The sequence below is a fragment of the Eleutherodactylus coqui genome, chromosome 5 (genome assembly GCF_035609145.1).
Source record: "Eleutherodactylus coqui strain aEleCoq1 chromosome 5, aEleCoq1.hap1, whole genome shotgun sequence".
NCBI lineage: Eukaryota > Metazoa > Chordata > Amphibia > Anura > Eleutherodactylidae > Eleutherodactylus > Eleutherodactylus coqui.
Genome location: NC_089841.1, coordinates 51,264,284 through 51,287,476, shown reverse-complemented (window position 1 = coordinate 51,287,476; position 23,193 = coordinate 51,264,284). Strand labels below are relative to the sequence as shown.

Sequence of the window (23,193 nt, the reverse complement as noted above, 5' to 3'; positions counted from 1 at the left end):
CTTTTTTAGACTTCTGGGGTAGTTATACAATCATAACTAGGCTTTTCAAGTTTGTTTCCCCAGTTCTGTATCTAAATACCTCCCCACAAGCACCTAGCAGTGGGACATATGCCCCATAGCTATATAAATAAAAAGATTTGCTAAGTTATAGTCTGAATAGCTTAGTTGACAATCCACATGAGGGTTATGGCACAGTTTTAAAAGGGATTATCCATTAAAAAAAAAAAATTTCATACACCCAATTAGTGAATTCTGAGTTAATTAGTAGGAGGTGGTCCTCTGTCCAGGATCCTCATCGCTGGTCAGAGTGAAGAGCAGTCACAAAGAGCATCTCTCTCACTGGAGGACCGGCCCTATCCTACATTACACTGACAACTCATTGAAATGAATGGACACTGTGTAAAACTTCATTTCCCCTGTGGGGGCACTGCAGGGAAACTGAACACATAGTGCACTGTCAGATTTCCCTACAGATTACCACTCATTCTTGAGGATGACCAACCTATTTTCAACAGATGCTTTCTAATAGGTACAGAGACACAATGTGTAATAAAATATCTGGCTCGTTGCGCAACCTTCCAAGTTAGAACACTTAGACAAGAAGTAAAGAATCAAGTCTTCTTTATTGATTGTTAACCCTTTCCAATCCAATTTTGGATTCAGGGTTTCCTAAAAGGCTTTCTTTTTTTGCTGTGCCATCTGCTGGCTGAAGCCAGTGTATGTGCGCCAGAGAGGCTCCAACAGCGGAGTGGCTGGAAATAGATAGTAAGAATACCCTGCCGGACGTCTTCTGACATTGGAGCTGTACAAGCTTCAATCAGAATATAGGAAGACGTCAGACAGTAGATTGGAAAGGGTGAAAAGTAATAAGCTAGCATAAAATGCGTTTCGAGGTACAAAGTCTCTTCTTCAGTCAGGCTGGGGGAAAGGCAGCTTTGCTACAAGGGTGGCTTAGCAGATCCTTATTAGGATAAGGGTGACGGCACCAATTAGGGCATGAAGAGCCCGTGCATCCAGCTGAGGTGGAGTCGGTTGGAGAGCAGTTAAAGGGCTTCTAACAAAGTAGAGATTGTTCAAAGAGGAGAGACACTTTAAAGGAAAATGATATAACTACAATTGGTTAACCAAAACTTTTCCACCTAACCATTGGGTAGACAGACCCCTCTGCCACATAAGACAGTAGTATTATAAACGTATGGGGGTTGGGATCTCTATTACAGATTTGGCGTTGGAACCTCGGAATGTCAAGCAATGCCTCCAGTTATCTTGGTGTTTCATGAATGTTAAAAACTTATCCTTTAAATGAACCGCTAGAAGAAATTAAGTTTTCCCGGTTGGCCCCCCAAGTTCTTTAACTTGAATCGGCCCTGCTGGTTTTCCAGTAATTATTAAAATACATAAAAGTAATTGGTGTAAAATGATAGACAAAGCAATTTCTAAATGGAAATGTGAGGACGCGGCTCAAATTACTAATAACAGTGGAGTGACTTTACTGCGGAATGGTAAAGAAAATACATAAAGTGATGTGTTACGGCTCCGGAGATAATACATCATCCTGGATATTATACCGCACATCTCCCCATAAAGAATTTCATTGTCCCAATGACAATTGATTCTGCTTTATACCAGTAATATATATACACTGATACTTAATAATAAAATAGCGACGTGTTAAACATGGTTTTTCGTCTTCGTTTTTTTTTTTTAATGTTTGGGCAAGGTTTTTTTACGTACTGAAGAAGCTTTTATGGCCAATTATAACCTGCTTCATCACGCTTGTAGTGTTGGAGGTAATATTAGTCAATTATGCTAAGCTTTTAATGCAGATACTTCTTATATTTTACTTATAAAGGGTGATTATACACTGTCCTGCCAAAACTAATTGGACCCCTGAGCAAGAATCAATAGTAGTATTTATTTCCATATCTTAATACTTAATGGGGCTCTTTTGGCCCTAATGACATCAGATATTCTCTGTTGCATACTTTTTACTAATGTCTGATACACTTTAGCTGGTTTTTCCCTTCATTCATCCTGCAAATGTCCGTTAAGTTTTCTCAAAGAAGATGGACGCTGTTCATATGTCCTGAACCGACATTCCAGTTCATCCCAGAGATGTTCAGTAGAGTTCAGGTTGGGACTCTGTGCAGCCGGTCCAATCGTGGAACATCCCTATCCTCAAACCAACGAAAAATAGCATTGATCTGTGACAAGTAATGTTGTCTTGTTGGATGTATTGCTGACTATTCCCAGAATATTACCACATTGTCTGTAGTATGTATTATTGTCTAGAATGTCAGGGTACACCTCCGTGTTTATGGTTCTTATTAGAGATGAGCGAGCGTACTCGCTAAGACAAACTACTCGAGCGAGTAGTGCCTTATGCGAGTACCTGCCTGCTCGTCTCTAAAGATTCGAGTGCCGGCGGGGGCGAGCGGTGAGTTGCGGGAGTGAGCAGGGAGTGAGCAGGGAGGAGCGGCACCCGAATCTTTAGAGATGAGCGGGCAGGTCGTCACTACAACCAACGAACTGAGACCGTACCACGTAAAAGTTCACTGTGCCACGCTGTTTCTGTAGCTCCTGACCAACCTTGGCCACCACATAAAGCCAAGATAGGGTCAAGGAAGGCCAGGACTTGAGATAATTTTTGGTCCCAGAGATGGGACCAGCATCTATCAGATTTCTTTGGCATATTCTATGGATACATAAAGGAGGTAACTGTGTATATAGTTGTTTTTTAAACTTTTCGTTCAATGTTCTTGTCTTTAAAACCGTGGACACTAACGGGTGGTCTTAGGGGTGGTATAAAATAGATTACTAAGGTGTGCGTTGAGTGATGTAGTAAGAAAGAGAGAAGCAGAGAGGGCAGTGAGTAGTCCTGACAATGAAAAAGTAGGCGAGTGTGGGGGGTGTAACGTGGACTTGGCCTGATATTTAGCAATAGAGCTAGCGACAAAGCGATACTTTAATGTACTGTCCCTGTGAGGTTGCCTGTTGCCAGCCATATCTACTGATGCTTACTGCAAACCAAAGTTGTACCGATTCAAGTGTCATTAAAAGTCTGAGCAGAAAAATATGTCTCCTAGCTCTATCATTTACTGATTCACTAACTGCTCCTTGTCATTCATGTACCTGGGAATTCTACAGTTAATTCCCATAATCGGTCTTCATTCCATTCCATTCAATTGGCAACAGCACGCAAAAGAACTTTACTATCAGAGGTATGCATACCTGTAATCTATACTCTAACCACATTAAATAATGCAAGGTTCTTGGTATATAATTGATCAAATTACACTGGCCCATCTACCAGCGTCCAGGTGACCAAGCTCTCAGATGGGTCCTAATGCTAATACCAGGTGGTAAATATCAACCTGGGAAAGTTGGGTACCTACCTCTCAGAATGCTCCTCTCCCCAACTTTCCCAGGTTGAGACACATTTCACGATGGCTGATACTGTCAAAGCTGATACTAACATGGATATCACACAACTGAAAGAAGCTATGCAAAACCGAAAAACATGGAGGGAGCTTGCCTTCTGGCCCCGAGCAGTGGGGTCAGGCATCCACATCAGTGATCTGAGACAGAAGTTTAATAGATGGCTTTTTTCCCATTGATTTCAATGGGAGTAAAACCACCTATTACTCCTGCCCTGGCTAACAATGCAGATTTCTGTGCCAGAGGCGTAACTTGCAGCTTCTGACCCTCAATGCAAAATCTATAACAGGACCCCCAACCATAATGCTTTATTCATAGTACTGGGCTCCCTTATAAGCCCCCTAAGGCTCCTGGGCCCGGGTGCAACCGCATCCCCTATAGTTATGGCCCTGTCTGTGCCCGATGCACTGACAGTGGGACGGAAAACCAGTTAAATAGTGAGAACCCCTGGCAGCATTTCTCCTCAAATCTGCTATCCTGAGGATAGATAATCAAAACCCCTTTAAAAGAGAGAGAGCTCCCTCTGTGATGTCATCCCACCATCCAATCATGGATGCTAATGGGTTTCTATGGCTTGTGATAACTAAAACAAGAGCTAAAAATATAACGCAGTACGGAAGTACTGCAGTGTATTACCTGACTGATTATAATTATAGTTCAAACCCAGTACAAGGACATGGAAAAAGGATTAAAAAAAGGGAAAAAAATAATAAAAAGCCCCCTGTTTGCATGCTTTTCCTTTATTTTAAAAAAAAGGAAAATAATTTAAAAAAGCAAGTTTGGTATCGCCACATCCATACAATAAACCAAAACTTACTATCCCACATGGCAAATGCTATAAAAAAGCAAAAAGACGGAGCCAAAATGCCTTTTTTGTTCATGTTGCTTGCCAAGAAATACAATAAAAGTAATTTTAAAAAGTCATATGTACCCCAGAGTGGTACCAATGAAAAGTACATGAACAAGCCCTTGTACAGCTAAGTTATGACTTTTGAAAAGCGGAGAGAAAAATCCCCAAAAATCGGTGTCCTTGGGGTGGTTTCACACAGGGGTGAGATTTTCACAAAAAAATGGCGGCAGAATATCGTGAACGACAGCGATGATTTATCGAAAAAAAGCAGCGCTGATGCTCAAAAATCGCGGGAAAAAATACAGCATTTTTTGCAGCAAAATCGCAATTGCCCGTATGGAACTAGCCTTAGGTTATGTTTACACATAGCAGAATCGGTGCAGATTTTCCACAGTGGATCCGCAGCAGACGTCACCCCTTCAACTCAAAGGGTGAAATGTGCTGCAGATTTGTGTCAAAAACCACACCAAGACCCACTGCAGGTGAAGTAGGCCATGTCCGTAAAGGGGTAAGTCTTTAGGGGGGGGGGTTCAGTTCTGTATTCAGTAATGAATCTTTTTCCGCTCCGGTATAACTTGGGTTTCCTCGACAATTTGGAGTCTGTGCGGCACATCTTGATTTTCAGTTGTATGTTAAATTACCTCCTATCTGCTCTGCAGTCCTTGGCATGGTGTCTGCTAATAAAGCCTTGAGAATCTTACGAGAGCACTTCAAAAAAGCCGGAGTTCCACTGTGACAAAATAATAAAAGTAATTTGCGACATTGCCTTAAAACCTTAGACCGGAAGAACTCAATTTTTTTTGTCTTGTCTTTCAGTATTTTCTCTTGTTGAGTCTTGTAGTCTTTAAGGTGTTCGCCGTAACGACGACCACTATCAAAACATAGCCGGCTGGGCTTTTTGAAAAGCAATTTGCTCGCTGTAAAAATGTTATATAGTTTGCGGAGCTGTTTGTTTCCAAGGCTGGTGAGTATTTTACTATACAACTTTGAAGTATTCTTCTTTTGAAGGTGCAATGTGTCATAGGAAGAGGCGTAGAGAAGACATCGCTCGTATCATCTCCTGACTGCTCATGCTTTTGATGCGAACACGGAACTTTTCACAGTCTATTAAAAAGTCTGATCCATTGTGCTTGTTACATCAAACACCGCAGTTAGCTGAACTAATGGATCGGCGAATATAGAGGCCCACACCACAACCACCAAGAAGACCTAGTCGTAAGTAGTAGGAAAATACTACATAGACCTTGTGGACAATTGTCTAGACTAATGGTGCCCATCTAGCCCCTTATAGGCAAACAGTGGAGTAACTAAAATCTTATGGGCCTCACAGCAGACTGTAATCCAGCCCCTCCACCTCAGGACCAGAGCAATCCACCATATCCACCCCTGGGCTCCAGAGAAAACTTAGATCTTTCCACTCTGAACTTCAGAGATAACTTAGGTTCACCCCCTGGGCACAAGAGCTAACTTAGGTTGGTCCTCGCAAACTTAGCAGTCAACCCAACTTTATTGAACAATACATTGCCTCTGACCTCTCCTCTCCACCTCTTGTGCACCACCGCCATACCAGCAAAGTATACATGGCATTCCCAGGTGATGGGGCCCCTGGCACATCCTCCTCTAGTCCTTACAACTGTCCAGGCCTGGCTTGGGGCCACTGCTGCCTTGTGCTAATTGTTTGCACAGCGCCTGTTCACACCGTAGCACATTCATCCAAGCTTGCCCTGGAGGTCTCTTTTTCTGTTACTGTCATTGTCCCCACCTTAAGTGTGCACTACCCACCAGGCTGGGTTTAACATAGAGCAAAAACAGTGGGCTCATTACTTTGTATGTAGCAGTCCCCTGACATGTACTAGTGCAGCAACCAGTAGGGTGACTCCAGACACAAGGCACACATTGAGGAGCTGGGAGGGTAGAGTGATCACTTGTCACGGCGGCACTTACCAGGTTCCCTACCGGAGGGACACACATAGCCCCGGCCAGAGCAGGGATGCCCAATAAACTGTAGTACAGGGATAGCGGATGTCACGGGTGACGCCACCATTCCATTACCCACCGGTATGACCTTCTGTGGTAAATAAATGGAGCCGCAGACAGGAGAAACGTACCTCAGGTCCCTGGGAATGGTCAGGGCTTGGCAAAACTTTACTGGAACAACTTCTTGTATACAAGACAACAATTACAATGATTTGCTATGCAGGTATTAGACAGACTTGAGAATGGGTGTACACGGTCATCCACTAGATCCAGATGGCCATGTAGGAAAAGATGAATAAAGAGTACCTCTGCACTAGGCCTTGGAAGTGGCACCTGCTTCTTGCTCACGCTCTCTCTCTCCAATTGGGGCTCACTCCTCTCTCATCTCTGGAACATACACTCTCAGGGAACCTCTCTTCTTCCTCCATTCTTCACCACATGAGGGTTAAAGATACCCCCATGTGGCTGGCACTCTCTCACAGGAAGCCAGAAGAACAGAACTCCTTTCCCGCTCTCACACACTCCTATTTCTATTCTCACTCATACCACGTGACAAGACGAATTGATACATTGAAAGCATCTCCCAGGCTCATGGAAACACTTAATTCCTCACTTGCTGCAGCTGTGCAATAGACATAACAGAATGACTAGACACTTTTGCACAGTGCACCAACACAAGACATTACATGTATGACATTATGGAGGGGGCCAGGAATAGATGTACTGGGCCACTACACTAGGAATACAAAGTGCTGTCTGTGACTGCCTGATATTTGTGCTGTCCACCCAACAAATTCCACAAAGGAACCTCCTCCTGCCTGCTGCTAGACTAGATCTGAATGGCCATGTAGGCCATCCTTCCCTCCAGACCCAGTTCCAGTTGCACCCCCGGCGACCACTATAGTAACACTCCTTCGGGCAAATTGAGTTTCACAATTCAAATCCATTACATAATTTTCATCTTTACACCAAGCACAGGCACAAATCTATATTATTAGTGGAAAATTAATAAAAACTCTAGAAAAACATCCATGGAGTGTTCGAAACTGGAGAATCATAGAATGGTAGAGTTGGAAGGGACCTCCAGGGTCATCGGGTCCAACCCCCTGCTCAGTGCAGGATATACTAAATCATCCCAGACAGCTTTCTGTCCAGCCTTTGTTTGACGACTTCCATTGAAGGAGAACTCACCACCTCCCGTGGTAACCTGTTCCACTCATTGATCACCCTCACTGTCAGAAAGTGTCTTCTAATATCTAATCTGTGTCTCCTCCCTTTCAGTTTCATCCCATTACTTCTAGTCTTTCCTTGTGCAAATGAGAATAGGGCTGATCCCTCTGCACTGATCCCTCTGCACTATGAGGTGTAGATGCTATTTACCCTGGTGTATAAGGGGGATCAACAGGCCACACAAGAAAGCAATACTTAAAAGGGGTCATGTCAATTTGCATAACCTTCCTTAAATACTTGACTCTGGAAGAACAGTTAATCACCCCGGGTTCAGCTCTCTGCACCTGTGACGATCAGGTAATTTTGCCGGAGAAGCTACAGCCATCCAAGCATGCAGTATTGCAGGACAGGCATTCAGATTAGGGGAGCCCATACTATGAAATTCATATGCCCTAATAGGAGTTGTGCCAAAAGCCAAATAGGGGTACGGCTCTTGGCATAACCTTTTTAATGGCATGCTGGGGAAGACGGCACTGGTACAAATTTTGCATGCGGTCCAAAAACATCAAGCTATACCTCTTCTGATCTTTTAGTCTTTCTTTTAGCCCCGTTACACCTACCTGCAAGTGTTCCAATTTGTGAATGGACAGTCCCTACTTTTGACTCCGATTCCTCCATCCGTTTTACTCCTAACTGCGTATTAGACCCCAACTCATAAATCATTTTATGATATGATGCAATTTGGACTTCAAAAATGTCTATATTCTGATCATTTTTCTGGCAATGTGTACATGAAATACTCTGCACACTTACAGAGACGCATGAGAAAACATGCGAAACACCCAACGAAACACCCAACGAAACACAAGTGCCCCTCTTTGACCATCCAAAAGATTGGTGGCATGTCTTCTACACAAGATCCAAAATTTCATAATGTGCACTTTTTGAACTTCAGAATTTTTTTCAGTTCTTACCTCGACCAGGTCCAAATCCCCGATCCACCGAAAGAGTAGGGAAAGGAACAGGACGTAACGTGAACTGCGGATGAGGGTATACACAGGTCGGTGACGGGAGTATTCCCGGATACTGGGCGCTTTCTAACGTGGGCACTGGTATAGCGCTGACAACAGCTGTAATAGGAAGGAGAAATCATCTAGTAGCATCACATAGCACTTAAGACAAGCTATTAGTCACATCAATGCTCATGAATAGTATTATAAGACTATCTCGGCCGGGTGCTTAAGAAATACTAGTGTCAATTGAATGTGATCCGGCCTTTCCACAGCTAATGCAATGAATCCTCACACATCCCCGTCCGCCATGTAGATAGGATGTAAATAAAGTACAAATCCTATTGGTCTAATTTATAGATATATGGGGAATCCATCATTATTACATCGCTTCATATCTTTTTTTCGGTCATTGTTCCGTGTCCGGATCTGATAGAGAATTCCGCAGGTTGTTGACAGTTGAATCTTGATGTGACACTAATGTTAAGAGTTTGGAAGTCTGAATGTTCAAACAAATCACGTTGAGTTTTTACAACTCCGCAATCCTATATCACGGAAGCAATTTACTGTGCGCTGTCAAGTTTTATATGCAGCGAACGAATGCTTTAACATTGGGAAAAAGAGATAAACAAAACAGATTTGGCCTCCGCCTGCCACTATATTTTCATGTGATATTGTTTGAATTGTCTCCTACTAGGCACTCGCAGAAATGTATTACTAAAGGAGAGGAGGAGAAAATTGAATTATCCTAAGTTATTGTCGCCTGCGTTTCAACATGAAAACAATTTTCTATCAGCGCCGTTATTATCAGTCTTGTAAATGGCACGGTTTGGAGATATTATTTCTGTTTTTGAGATAGGACACAGCGTGTTGTGTAATCATTCAAGTATTGTATCAATACTGATATTAAGGTTCCGCGCGACGTGTGACCGTCCTTGAGTTGCAGTGAAATAACTCAATACCGTAATTCAATGTTTCTCTATGGGGGAAAAAGTCACGTGAAAATTACAGGTATTCCAACATAATGACTTGCAGGCGGCTAATGTGGGTCCTAGCCTTATGTTTGAAGGGGTTGTCTGGTCAGCGGACAACATTCTCCTATAGGTTCAACTGTGCTCTGCCACAGTGCTGTAGTCCTGCTGTCCTCCCAGTGTTTCCTGCAGAGGGTGATGTCACCCGATATCACCTGACCAGTGCAGCCAATTACAGACTGCAGTGTTACCGTTACGATCTCCTGATTGGCTGCAGAGGTCAGGTGATATCCAGTGACATCATTTTCCACAACCAAAAAATGCATCACATTCATAGGCAAAAACACAAGTTTGGAAGTGCAATATTAGCCTGAGATTCTTGGACCATTATCGCACTTGCCGGTGTAAATACAGCCTTAATTTACACTAGTGACTTTTTGGTTCTCACTGAGTGCAAAGTCAAAAAATAGCAGGATGTCCTCTTTTTTGGGCAATTATGTTGTGAGAATGGCGCATTCTTTCCAGTTGGATTGTGAAAAAAAATCATATCTCACTCGCATGCCGTGTGATTTGCATATAAGTGTGATGCGTTTTGAACATTTGAACTATTGGAACCACTTGGGACACAGAAACCCGTCATCAGCTGTTACAGTTCATCAATGCTAAGGATTGATGAGTTGTGTGTTCGGTTACATTAGTGATAGCGCCAGAGCTGCAAAGTGCTTGAGAAAGCCAGCGCTAAGCAGCTTGGAATGATAAGTGCTATTACTAGGGCTAAGAAAATTATTCTCCTTGAATCTCTAACATATTGATTTCTACCAAAGCTGACCACACATTTGAGATGCTCATCAGCTGAACGACAGCCATCTCTGCCGATGAACCCATACACACGTGTGCACTCTGGCACAGCTCTGGCGGCAGCTTATCCCCCCGAAAACAAAAAAATCTAACATGTTGAAGTGAGACTGTTCAATTCTTATCAAGATATGTTGCTGGGAGAGAGTTGGGCAGCACCCATATACATAGAAGGTTGGCCAACCTTGTTGGGTTTGAGCAACATACCTCTGATGGTGTTTGGCCAACTTTAGTGTAAAGCTTTTCTGATAAAGCTGTGTGCCTAAGATTTCAGAGCTACTGGTCTCTTACTCTAGAGGTTCCAACTCATCTCATAGTCCTTCTCAATGTATAAGTATAAGACAAAATCTTATATATGCAAGCTCTCAAGGCTACTAGGCCTCTTCATCAGGCTTTTTATCAACCCAGTAGCCTAAATACCTCACATATATCATTTTTCTGGTTAGTTATTAAAGGTATTACCTACTTTTGTCTTTTTTAAACAAGAGTATTTAAGATCATTGATGTTTTTGCTCTACATATTTCTAATATGCCTAGAAGACACGTCAAAAGACTAGAGGACACGTCAAAAGACTGTATAACGTGGGAACTTCACTAATATCCGGAAGAGGCTGCCATGAGGATTCGTAATCTGCAGAATTCTTCAGCAGTCTCCAAGTGGGAATCTCTAACTAATAAAGTGACATTATCATATGAGAGTCTACAAATTATGGAAACTTCCGAAAGGAGTCCAAGGGGCACCAAGAGCTTACTTGGTCCAAAGCATCCAGTGAGGTGGAATCTAAGATCTCCAACCATCATGGATGCCATTGATAATAATTTGTACCGATAGCACCTCCTGTAGTCATAGCAGGAGTATTACACATGAGCATTGTGGTATGTTGGCCAGATTTGTGCTTTATAATATTTATTGTGATCATTATTCCCCTTTTTTTCAAAAATTCTATCTAATGCCTTAAAAAATGACATTAGGTAAATCTTCATGTTTCTTCAAATTGGACTAATTATTATTCATTTTTCTAGAGAATGAAAGATTCGTCTCTATTGTCCTTGGCATGAACTCATAAAAAATTGATTTCCTCACTCTCTCAAGGCCAAGGAATCCATATCCTGCTTCACTTGACCCCATTAGTTGGCTTTTACCATTACATCATAGCAAAGTGTGTCTTAGGCTGCTTAACAAAGAAATATTACAGGCTTTTATGATGTCAAAAAGTGTCGAAAGGGGCTTTTCAAAAAGACGAAAAACAGGGTCTGACAAAAAAAAAATGAGTCGGAGCCTGTAAACAATTTAAAAAAAAATCCTCAGTGTCAATAATATCGATATTTATTGAAAGGGATTTCTTATTTTATGTATGTATAGCCTAATCTTTGTGTCAATGAGAAGTTCTAACACTTTCTAATATACTTTGTTTTAATTCTTCATCATTTCCAAAATGTGTTTGCTGTCAGTGAATGAGAACACTTTTGTTTCTATTCAGAGGCAGTAACCCTGAACGCTACTAGTCCTGTTCTCAGCTGAGAAGTGGATATAATTGTATTCAGGGTACACAATGCTCTGTGAGCTGAACATATCAGCAGAAGCACAAATCCTGTTTGCAGTCTAGAGTGCAGGCTATCTCACAGAGCATTGTCTCGTAGACTGGATATAACTGTATCCACTTCTCAGCTGAGAGGAGGACTAGCTATGTACAATTTATCGGTCTGGAGTCGGGGCTGTTTAGCTCACTGGGTATTGTCTGCACTGGATACAATTGTATACCCTTCTCAACAGAGAGCAGGACTAGCTATGTACAATGTATCAGTCTGGAGTCTGGGCTGTTTAGCTCATGGAGCATTGTCTATACTGGATACAATTGTATCCACTTCTCAGCTGACAGCAGGACTAGCTATGTACAATGTATCAGTCTGGAGTCCGGACTGTTTAGCTCACAGAGCACTGTCTACACTGGATACAATTGTATCCACTTCTCAGCTGACAGCAGGACTAGCTATGTACAATGTATCAGTCTGGAGTCTGGGCTGTTTAGCTCACAGAGCATTGTCTACACTGGATACAACTGTATCCACTTCTCAGCTGACAGCAGGACTAGCTATATATAATGTATCAGCCTGGAGTCTGGGCTGTTTAGCTCACAGAGCATTGTCTACACTGGATACAATTGTATCCACTTCTCAGCTGACAGCAGGACTAGCTATGTACAATGTATCAGTCTGGAGTCTGGGCTGTTTAGCTCACAGAGCATTGTCTACACTGGATACAATTGTATCCACTTCTCAGCTGGGAGCAGGACTAGCTATGTACAATGTATCAGTCTGGAGTCTGGGCTGTTTAGCTCACAGAGCATTGTCTACACTGGATACAACCATATCCACTTCTCAGCTGAGAATAGGAGAATCTGTGTTCAGGTTTACTGCCTGGAAGAAAATGCATGAGAACAGATACATTTCACACCCATAAGGTTGATATCTGTAAGTCCATCGCTTTGTGTATAAACTATTTTCATATTCAAAGTTCAGTGTAAACTTCAATCCTTCAACTATAAGTCAGAAAACGTCCTAATTTTCTACTAATGGAGTACGAATAGCAATCAGAACCTAAAGGGAACCTGTCACCTTGTACATGCTGAGCAATGAATGAGCAGCATATTATGGCGCAGGTTGAGCAGATGAAAAGATATAGTATAATTTGCATATTATTAATTTACATTCTATGTTTAGGAGTCCAGTGGGCGGTCCTAATTAGTGACTGTCAGCCTTCCCTGAATAACTGTGCATACACTGATTGTCAGTCACTGAATAGAACCGCCCACTGGACTCCAGACAGTAGAAAGAGCAGGAATGTTAATTAATAAAATGGAAGTTAGAGCTCCACCAGACGGGCGGATGTATTTTTACACACACCTCAGCACGATGTATTTGCGTTATGCAGAAGGGCTTTTTTGTATGTGTATTGGCACATTTCTATGTACTTTTTGCGCACGCAGGGCATGTTTATTTGTGCGCGGCAGGCAAACACACCCTAATGTAAATGGCTATTAAACCTAATGAGTTCCAGACTAATTACGCATAGTATTGTGCATCTGTTCGTGCATTGCGAGCGCATTTGTGTACCTCCCATAGACTTCTATGTGGACCTTTGCTGTGCAGATGTATACAAAAACACAGCAGCCCCTATTTTTCTGCACAAAAGAAATGCGCACGCAAAAAAATAGGAAAGGAGAATGAATCCACTGAGATCAATGGGCTCTGTTCTCTGCGTACCGAGCGCACAAACACGCCCTAATGAAGGAGTCCTCATACTGAATCTTTGCACCTGCCCAGCTCCTCCTGCTCTGTAACAGGATGTTCAGTGATCAGACGTCATGCTCAGTGTGACTGGTTCCCTTTAAGAGAATCCTTACAAAATGTGTAATACAAGTCTGAATGAACTGTCTGACACGAGGCGCAGATGTTAGATACTTACAAGGATTGTTGGACTGTGAATCCATTGGAATCATGAGTTTGGCTCGCGTGGCTCTTCTTGCAGCTAACGATCGTTCCAGAGTTGAAATATTACTTCCAGCCTCATCTGTGTCGGGTCCTGTGCAAAGCAGATCACTTACCAATATGACTACTACTTTATAGGTATTATCGATAACAAATCATGAAGTCTATCTATCTATCTATCTATCTATCTCATATCTATCTATCTATCTATCTATCTCCTATCTATCTATCCATCTCATATCTATCTGTCTATCTCATATCTATCTATCTCATATCTATCTATCATGTATCTATCTCATATCTCTCTCTCTCTCTTTCTCATATCTATCTATCTATCTATCTATCTATCTATCTATCTATCTATCTATCTATCTATCTTATATCTATTTATCACATATCTATCTATCTATCTATCTCATATCTATCTATGTATCTGTCTATCTATTTATCTCATATCTATCTATCTATCTATCTATCTATCTATCTATCTATCTATCTATCTATCTATCTATCTATCTATCTATCTATCTATCTATCTATCTACCTATCTATCTATCTCCTATCTCATATCTATCCATCCATCCATCTCTCTCATATCTATCTATATATCTCATATCCATCTATATCCTATCTATCTATCTATCTATCTATCTATCTAATATCTCTCTCTCATATCTATCTATCTATCTATCTATCTATCTATCTATCTATCTATCTATCTATCTATCTATCTATCTATCTATCTAATATCTATCTCTCTCATATCTATCTATCTATCTATCTAATATCTATCTATCTCTCTCATATCTATCTATCTATCTATCTATCTATCTATCTATCTATCTCATATCAGTCTATCTATCGATCCATCCATCTATCTATCATACTTCCACCCGTAGTACCTGAATGTGATGTGCTTTTGCTCCCCAGCTGTGACTCTGACTGGCTGTGGCTGACGGGGGTGATGTCTTGACAGCTCTGTCTGGGTGATTCCCTTCCTTGAGTCTCAGATCCCACTGGTTTTTCAATGTTCTTCATCTCCATCTCCTCATGGTGGATCCAAAGATCCGGCGGCCTCAGATCTTTCTGACTTCCTTTCCTTTTGCTGATGCTGTGTGTGGCACGTTTTCTAATGAAACAAAAACAACAACAAATAAAAGTACTATAATATAGAAAAACCTAAATCCACCAGGAAGACGGGCAGCCTGCTGCTGTGAGCGTGGGCACCTGGTGCCATGTCGCCTCAGCGCCAGCTGCTTACTGACCCGTGGTCATACTTTTAACAATGCTGAAAATGCCAGTTGTGAACATGTAAATGCTGCTGCAGGGTTTCGGCAGGGGTAAAGCATACCAGCTGAGAGACTACTGGGACCCTGAGACGGGTGGGAAGTTTAGGTTTACCTCATTAGCTCTTCTAATTAGTATAGGCTTAACCTAGGAACTCTGAGGGATCACACAGGTGGAACTTTCCCCATTCTGCAACGCAATTTGTGGTAAATTCCGCACAGAAGATTTTAATGTGGAATGAAAATGGCTTAAATCAGTCGGTAATTTCGCACCAAATCCGCGATTACCCCTGTGGTCCCTAAGGATGCCTTCACATGGGGCGTAATATTACCAATTCTGCAGGTCTAAGGGCTTCTTCAGAGGACTGTATTTGCGTGTGTTTTGGGGTGCAGAAAATATTCACATGCAAGATACAAAAAACAGAAGCCATTGATTGTAACGGCTTCTTTCTCATAGACACTTTTCTGCGTATTTGCTCGCCGATGACCCCATAGAAGTCTATGGGAGGTGTGCAAATACTCAATAACTACTGTATGTAAATGTGCAAGTCGCTGCGGAAAACAAGGAAAAGAACACAACTGAACCTCATTAGACTACATACCATGTTTCCCTGAAAATAAGACAGTGTCTTATATTAATTTTTGTTCAAAAAGGTTTAACTTTTTCACATGTATAGCTGCCTGGACACTATTTAAATAGACTTTTTGAATTAACTGTTAGCAGGGCTTAATTTTAGAGTAGGGCTTATATTTCAAGCATCCTCAAAAAGTCTGAAAAATCATTTTGCATCCTCAAAAATTCTGGAAAATCATGATATGTCTTATTTTCAGGGTATGTCTTATTTTCAGGGAAACAGGGTAGCCTTTTACATCAGGGTGGGGGTATGTAAAATATGCCCTGTGTGTGCAAACAAAAGAAGTACTAGGCACCATTACACGCGTAAAAATAACCCATTCAGGCGCTAATACGACGCGTTCAGGCAAGCGTATTTGCACATATGGTCATCTGAAGAAACCCTAAATGCGAATTTTGGCAGAATTCTGCCATTTTCAATTTTCAACAGACTGTGCCTTGTTAATAGTCAAAATCCACGTAAATAAGTTTGAGGCAGAAAATCACGTTTCTGTATCAAGATTCAAGAACTAACAGGTCACTTCTTAATGCAGAAATGCGATTTTCCGCGTTTCTATTCCACCTTTAGATTTTTCCTATCGACAGGCCAAACTCTGCGTGTGGATTAGTGCAAAAACATCGGCAGAATTCTGTGAATTTTGACACATTTTTTGAGGCAGCATTTGCAGTGAAAATTCTGCAGTACATTCCGCTGTGTGACCATAGGCTTAATGTTGTCAATTTTAGTCACGCAAATTCTAAAGTCAACTTCTTTCATGTTCCCGTACCCTGAAGACATTGGTAACTCATGAATTTATGAAGTACCCGGCATTGAAGGGGTTGTCCGGTGACTGAACCACATTGCTAAAAATAGAAGTACTTACCCCTTCTCTGCTGTGGGAATCCAGTGATGTTGCTCACCCCCCAACGCTGTACTCCCAGTGATTGCTGTGCAGATGATGTCACAGGAAGTCACCTGACTGCTGCAGCCAATCCGAAGCTGCAGCATCACCACCAGTTCTCCTGGGATCAGTGCTCCTATCGTGGGCGCTAAGATACCAGCAGTTCAAAATGGAGACCCTGCAGCCTCTGATTGGCTGCTGAGGTCAGGTGACTTCCTGTGACATCATCTCCACAACAAACACCTAAAGGATGGCGGGGCAACCGCGCTGGATCCTCGTGGCGGAGGAGAGGCAAGTACAGCTATTTTTGTCATTTTAACACACTTTAAGTAGTGTCTCCACAACGGTTTGCGTTACTTCTGCGGTCAACATAGGTCAATAAGGAAATACGAGATGCACTACAAGAAATGCGCTTTGTTTGTGGTATTTTTCCTTTTTCTATTTGTCTTTCGTTGTTTTCGCCAATGCTGTTTTTTTTGTCTGTTTTTTTTGCATAAGATCCTCTACAGGAAAAATGCCCCAAAAAAAATACTACAGAGAAAAAACACGTAGCATTAAAAAAAAAAATCTGATTTTTATACGTATTTTTTGTCAACAAGAAAAAGGTGTCAAGGAAGCCTAATGAACAAATGAATTCAGCTCAGCTCCATCCATGTAAAGGGCTAATCATTATGTAACATTTTGAAATGTCAGAAGTCTCGGTGGCTGAGAACCTCGTACGACAACCTTCATGATGGCTTCATAGTCGAGGCCTAAAAGTCAGAAAGCATTTAATTCCCCAAGTAAACATCCAAATTGACTGCACACCTAAATGCAACTTCTCAATTCTTATCTTGCGCCTTGTTACCCTGCCAGCTGCCGGGGAGCGGCTGTCTTGGAATGTTTTCAGATAGACGTCATTTCAGATCTACTTCTTAACGAATTCAGAAACATTTTTCCATGCTGGCTACCAAACGCAGCCTGGCGCTCTATGGTTGTCTGACTGCGGATTCCAGGCCAAGATCGCAGGAGGGCAGCATATGGAAGGAGTTGTTCGTGGGGGATGGCTAGAATGTTACACAATGTATGGAAGAGATTAAAGCAGAGGCGTAACTATAGAGGATGCAGGGGATGCGGTTGCACCCGGGCCCAGGAGCCTTAGGGGGCCCATAAGGCCTCTGCTCTCTATATAGGGAGCCCAGTACTATGCATAGAGCATTATAGCTGGGGGCCCAGGAGCTTCAAGTTATGCCTCTGGATTAAAGGGAACCTGTCATTGGGTGTTTATTATGGAATCTAAGCTAATCTTGTTGTACTACTGATACAGACAATGTACTTGTGGGCTGGGACCTTTTGAATCTTCTTGTGAAATGTTCCTGCCTGATATGCAAATGAGATGAAAAGAGTCAGATTTTTTTAAAAAGTCAGATTTTTTGAGAAGAGTAACGGCCCATTCAGACACAATGATTATTGCTCAAAATTCGCTCAAAAGCCATCTTTTGAGCGATAATCGTTTTGCCCATCTTTCAGTTTTCTGCCCAACAATGGATTTTAGTTCGGCATAAAATCCGTCATTCAGCAGAACAGCTGATAAGACGGACCGCACGCTGTGCTCTGCCAGTGGAGAGATGATTGAGCTGTTCTCAGCTGTCAGCCTGGCAGGCAGAACAAAGGGGATGTATTCAGAGAACAGCGGGTGGTCTGTTCCCTGATTACAACTCCCAGAAGCTCACAAGCTACTAATTGGTACTAATAGGCATTAGTACCAAGCAGTAGTTCATGCAAAATAATAGCTCAAAATTCAATCAACTTTGTGTCTAAATGGGCCTAAGTGGATTATCCACTGTTAAAGTCTCCCATAGGAAAGCATGAGCTCCCGCAGCTCCGTGCACACATGCGGATTTAAATTGTAGATTTTGCAAGCGAAACAAATTGCAGCATGCTCTATTTTAGCACGTATTCCATGCGGACAGGCTCCATTGATCTCTATGGTAGCGTTCAATCCGGAATGCATCCACAATTACATTGTGGACACATTGCGGATTTGTAGACTGATACTTCTCAGTTTGCTTGGAGACCAGGCAGGGAGGTGGGGAAAGGCATCAATGGGCTTACGATTTTTTTTTCCGCGCAGATGATCCACTGTGCATCCGTGTACATCTGCGCAGAAAAACTCTTGAATCCACGATCATCCACAAGAATTTTTAATTCATTTCCGCAATGAATCGCAGATCTTCCGCGGTGGAAATACGCATGCGGAATCTGGCTCTGCCGTGTGCAGGCAGCCTTAGAACTTCTCTGCTCACCAGTGGCAGGCATGCCTTCCAGGTTTGACGGACAGGCATGCAAATATTCTTCGGTCCCAGTAAATCATGCTCAAGAAGTCAGCATATATATATGCATATATATATACACGTACATAAATATATATATATATATATATGTGTGTGTGTGTGTGTGTGTGTGTGTGTATGTGTGAGTGTCACCTTTCAGTGTAACCCTGTCTGTGATAATAATGAGGTGAGTGTTAAGAGGAACAGGAAGCGTTCTCAAATAAGTTGATTACAGGAGCCTCTTTGTTAGGATCTCCCCTACAAAAATGGAGCAGAAGTGAGGACGTCTCCCCCCCCCCCACAACCCCCATTGTTTAAAACTACTGCTTCAAGCTTTCATCAGTAAAGTCAAAAGATTTAAGAAGTGCAATCAAAGACTGGTTACGTACTTCCTCTGCTGCGCAGATGACCTCCTTGTGCAGATGACAGCCACTATTACCACTACTAGAATCGTGATAGCTCCAACAGTAACCACAATGATCACCAAGAGGTTGCTGTTCTTCTGGGGGGTTACCCCATGCGGGGGGTGCATCTGTCCTATAGGAGGTTCTGCAGACAAAAAATACATTGGAGAATTAGTTGGAAATATCTGAACTGAAACAGAAGACAACATGGGACGTCATCATGCAGTACATGTAGCTTTTGCAAGAAGCTGCATTGTCTTCCAGTAGGACAACCACTTATTCTATTCAAATGAATGGAAGCTCTATGAGAACTTCATAGGGAACCAGCCAGTGAATAAGCGAGGCCCTTCGTTAGTTCAACTGGATTAAACACGACTGGATGCCCGGGGTGACACAATTTTAAAGGTTTTTGGACGTGCCAGAAGTCCGGTATGTGACAGGGAGACAAAGAGGAAAGAGGTGCTTCAGCTATCACTATCACATCTTGGACCTTTAGCTGTCAACTAGATTAGAGTGTTGCGCCTTCGCCACCAATATTGTATCACATTCTCTTTCACTATACTCAGGCCCACCTTGGTGGAGCATTATCTGGTTGGCAGCACCTCCATCATTCGAAACACTTTTGACTCCAGAATCATTTCACCACTCTCACTGGGTCTTGCTCCACCGTCCTTTGATCTTTGCTACTCACGAGGGTCTAAAAAGACAGTCGCATACAGGTGTCTTCTCCTTATATACTAATCCAAGCAGACACAAAAGGTGGTAGCATGTACAACCAATGAAAAGCTGACTATAGCCTTCAAATAGTTACAACTAGTGAGGAACAAATTTTTGAAACGTTCGGTTCATACAGTTTGCCAAACTTTTCCAAAAAAATTTTGTCAAATCCAAGTTAGTTGGAACCAAACTGGGAGTTCACCAAAACCCCTAAAGCTGGTGTATAACACTGTCTAAGAGCCATAAGAACACTGAATAACACTCAGAGTATTATATATGGCTTTATGGCTCTTAGACAGTGTTACTGCTGTGGGATAAGTGGAGAAGTGAGAAGATTTTCTGGCTCCAATTCAATGTGCCATCATAGCCTTATAGAAATCTGAACAGAAATCACTTCTGACAGGGTGGTCTCTCTTGTAACATTTGCTGATTGATATTATTAAACACTGTGGACCTTTGGAATCAAAGTTTTGATACAACATCATACTTCCCAAATGGACTTTGAGGGTGGATCACATGCAAATGCATCTCAAATGGAGACTCAAGTTGAAATGCTCTGCTCATAAAAATAAAGGATATTTAAGCATCCCAGCATAGCCCCAAGTCACTTCCACTCCCAGGATACCAATCAGTCCAGTTAGGTAGCAAAAGTGATTGTGGATCAATTTCACCTGCTTTGGTGCAAATGAAAGTGACAACAGGAGCACCGGAGAGGCGACAAAAAGACACCCCCAAAAAGGGAATGGTGACAATTCCTCTCTCCTCCTCCTTCCTGGTTAATCTTCTGTAGCCCTAGGTTTTGATTGTGTCCTGGCAGAATTAGTACAAGAGGCGCTACCTGCAGTCCAAATAGGTGGCACAGGTAGTCCTGCTCCTCTAGGATCACACATTCACACGTGTCATAGCAAGATGGTTTGTGTGTTTCAAGAGCATGGAGCAGATACCAGGACACAGGTTGCTGCACGAGGAGAGCTGGACAGGGATGTAGAAGTACATCAACCCAACATCAGAACTGGAGGAACAGGAGGAGCACTGCTAGAGCCCTACAAAATGACCTGCAGTGGTTACTGGTCTGGATATATCTGGCCAAACTGCCAGAAACTGACTCCATGAGAGTGACATGAGGGCTGACATCCTCTAGTGGGACCAAAGCTCATAGCTCAGCAGCTGCAGCTCGATTGGCATTCACCAATTATGGGTAAATTGGAATCCAGCCCTCAATCAGTTGATGATTTTGGTTTCCATTGACAGTTGATACATCATTTTGTTCTCAACGAATGACAATTTATATATCAGTAAACATTTTAAAATTGAATGTTTTGTTCATTAAGATCCGATGTGGGATTTAAATCAACTTTCCAGTCCCAGGAGCACAATTTTGTCTGGTGGCTGGAGAGAAGGGTTATATTACCTGCTGTTGGTCTTCTATTCCATTGTCTCCCCAGTTCTGGGCCCTGTTTATAGTTGTCCAAGATGGTCTCTGCAGTCAACTAACAAACTAATGCACATTGTGTGCTGCTCTCTGATTGGACAGCATTAGAGATGAGCGAGCACCAAAATGCTCGAGTGCTCGTTACTCGAGTCGAACTTTCAGTGATGCTCGAGAGTTCGTTTCGAGTAACGAACCCCATTGAAGTCAATGGGCGACTTGAGCATTTTTGTATATGACTGGTGCTCTGCTAAGGTTTTCATTTGTGAAAATCCAAGCAAATCACCAAAGTCATGTAAAAAACACAGAAATGGATAGGGCAGGCGAGGAGCAACATGCAGGGCTGCATTTCAGGCTCCGAGGTCTCACTATTAAGCCACAATAGTGGCAAAAGTGAGACCCCCCCCCCGCACTGTCAGGATAAAGATCGTTCTCCTCTGCCACAGCTGTAACAGCTGTGGCAGAGAAGAATGATGTTAGCCCATTGAATTCAATGGAGTCGGCAATACAGCCGGCTCCATTAAAAGCAATGGCTGCCGGCGAGCGAATTTTCGGGAAGGGCTTAAAAATATAAGCCCTTACCTGAAAATCATCCTAAAATGTGTAAAAATAACAAAAAAATGTATACTCACCTTTCCGCTGCAGCCGGAGTTCAGCCGCGTCTGGCCGGCAGTTCTCCTGAACTGCTTTCTGTAGTATTCAGCAGGTGGGGATTTAAAATCCCTGCCTGCTGAATGGGCTGCCTCTGATTGGTCACAGCTCTCACCAATCAGAGTCAGCTCTCACTCACCCATTCATGAATTTATGAATGGGTGAGTGAGTGCTGCCTCTGATTGGCTCAGCACAGGGACCAATCAGGGGCAGCTCTCAGCTGAACGACAGGTCCCGGCTCCGTCTGCCGGGACAAGGTGAGTATATTTATTTTTTTACTTTTTACACATTTCTGGATGAATTTCAGGGAAGGGCTTATATTTTTAAGCCCTTCCCGAAAATTCATCCCGCGCTCGCTGGCAGCCCATTGCTTTCAATGGAGCCGGCTGTATTGCTGGCTCCATTGAATTCAATGGTCAGTGCTCGTTTAATCGAGACGAGTACCGCGTGGTGCTCGTCTCGAGTAATGAGCATCTCGAGCACCCTAATACTTGAACGAGCATCCAGCTCGGACGAGTATGCTCGCTCATCTCTAGCCAGCATTGATCACATGAACAGTGCTGATCAACCAGAAAGTTGGTATAGTGCCTCTGTAATCTACAACTACAAATGTGCTATGTGGATTAGACAGTCAGAAGATTGCATTAGCCATTTTGGAGGACCGGAAATGGCGCCAAGAACAGGCAGATCAGCCACACAACAGCACAGCAGACCAACAGCAGGTAATGTAACTCTCCCCTCTGGTCACTTAACAGGATTTAGTCCTAGGACTATTGGGTCACATTAAGTGTTTTTTCAAAGACTATGCAGACCTTTGCAGTTTTTTAAATCAATGTGTTTTTGTAATGTGTTTTCATTAAAATGTCTGATTGTTTGATTTATAAGACTGTATAACATGGGAATTTCACTAATATCTGAAAGAGGTTGCCATGGGAAAGAGGATGAGAGATAGCTGTGTAGTACTGAGTGAGTATGGTTATGCTACACAGCCTTTAAAAGAGGAGGGAAGCGGCAGCTGAGCCTGTGTGCATTCATGAGAGGGACCAGCTAGGGAACAGCCCCCAGCCAGAAACTTGAATGTAGTAGAGCCTGAAAACCAAGTATGAGGCTTTCTAAATA

General features: G+C 42.5%; 1 protein-coding gene across 1 annotated transcript in view; it reads right to left on the bottom strand.

Annotated features, from left to right (window-relative positions):
• Nucleotides 1–23,193, bottom strand: part of DCC (DCC netrin 1 receptor) — a 640,441-nt gene that overhangs the window by 16,767 nt on the left and 600,481 nt on the right. Inside the window, exons 25-28 of the mRNA XM_066604857.1 lie at nucleotides 19,263–19,422; nucleotides 14,663–14,889; nucleotides 13,738–13,854; nucleotides 8,410–8,565 (exon numbers count right to left, since the gene is read on the bottom strand). Coding sequence (XP_066460954.1) covers nucleotides 8,410–8,565; nucleotides 13,738–13,854; nucleotides 14,663–14,889; nucleotides 19,263–19,422 — 660 coding nt within the window. The remainder of the gene's footprint in view (nucleotides 1–8,409; nucleotides 8,566–13,737; nucleotides 13,855–14,662; nucleotides 14,890–19,262; nucleotides 19,423–23,193) is intronic.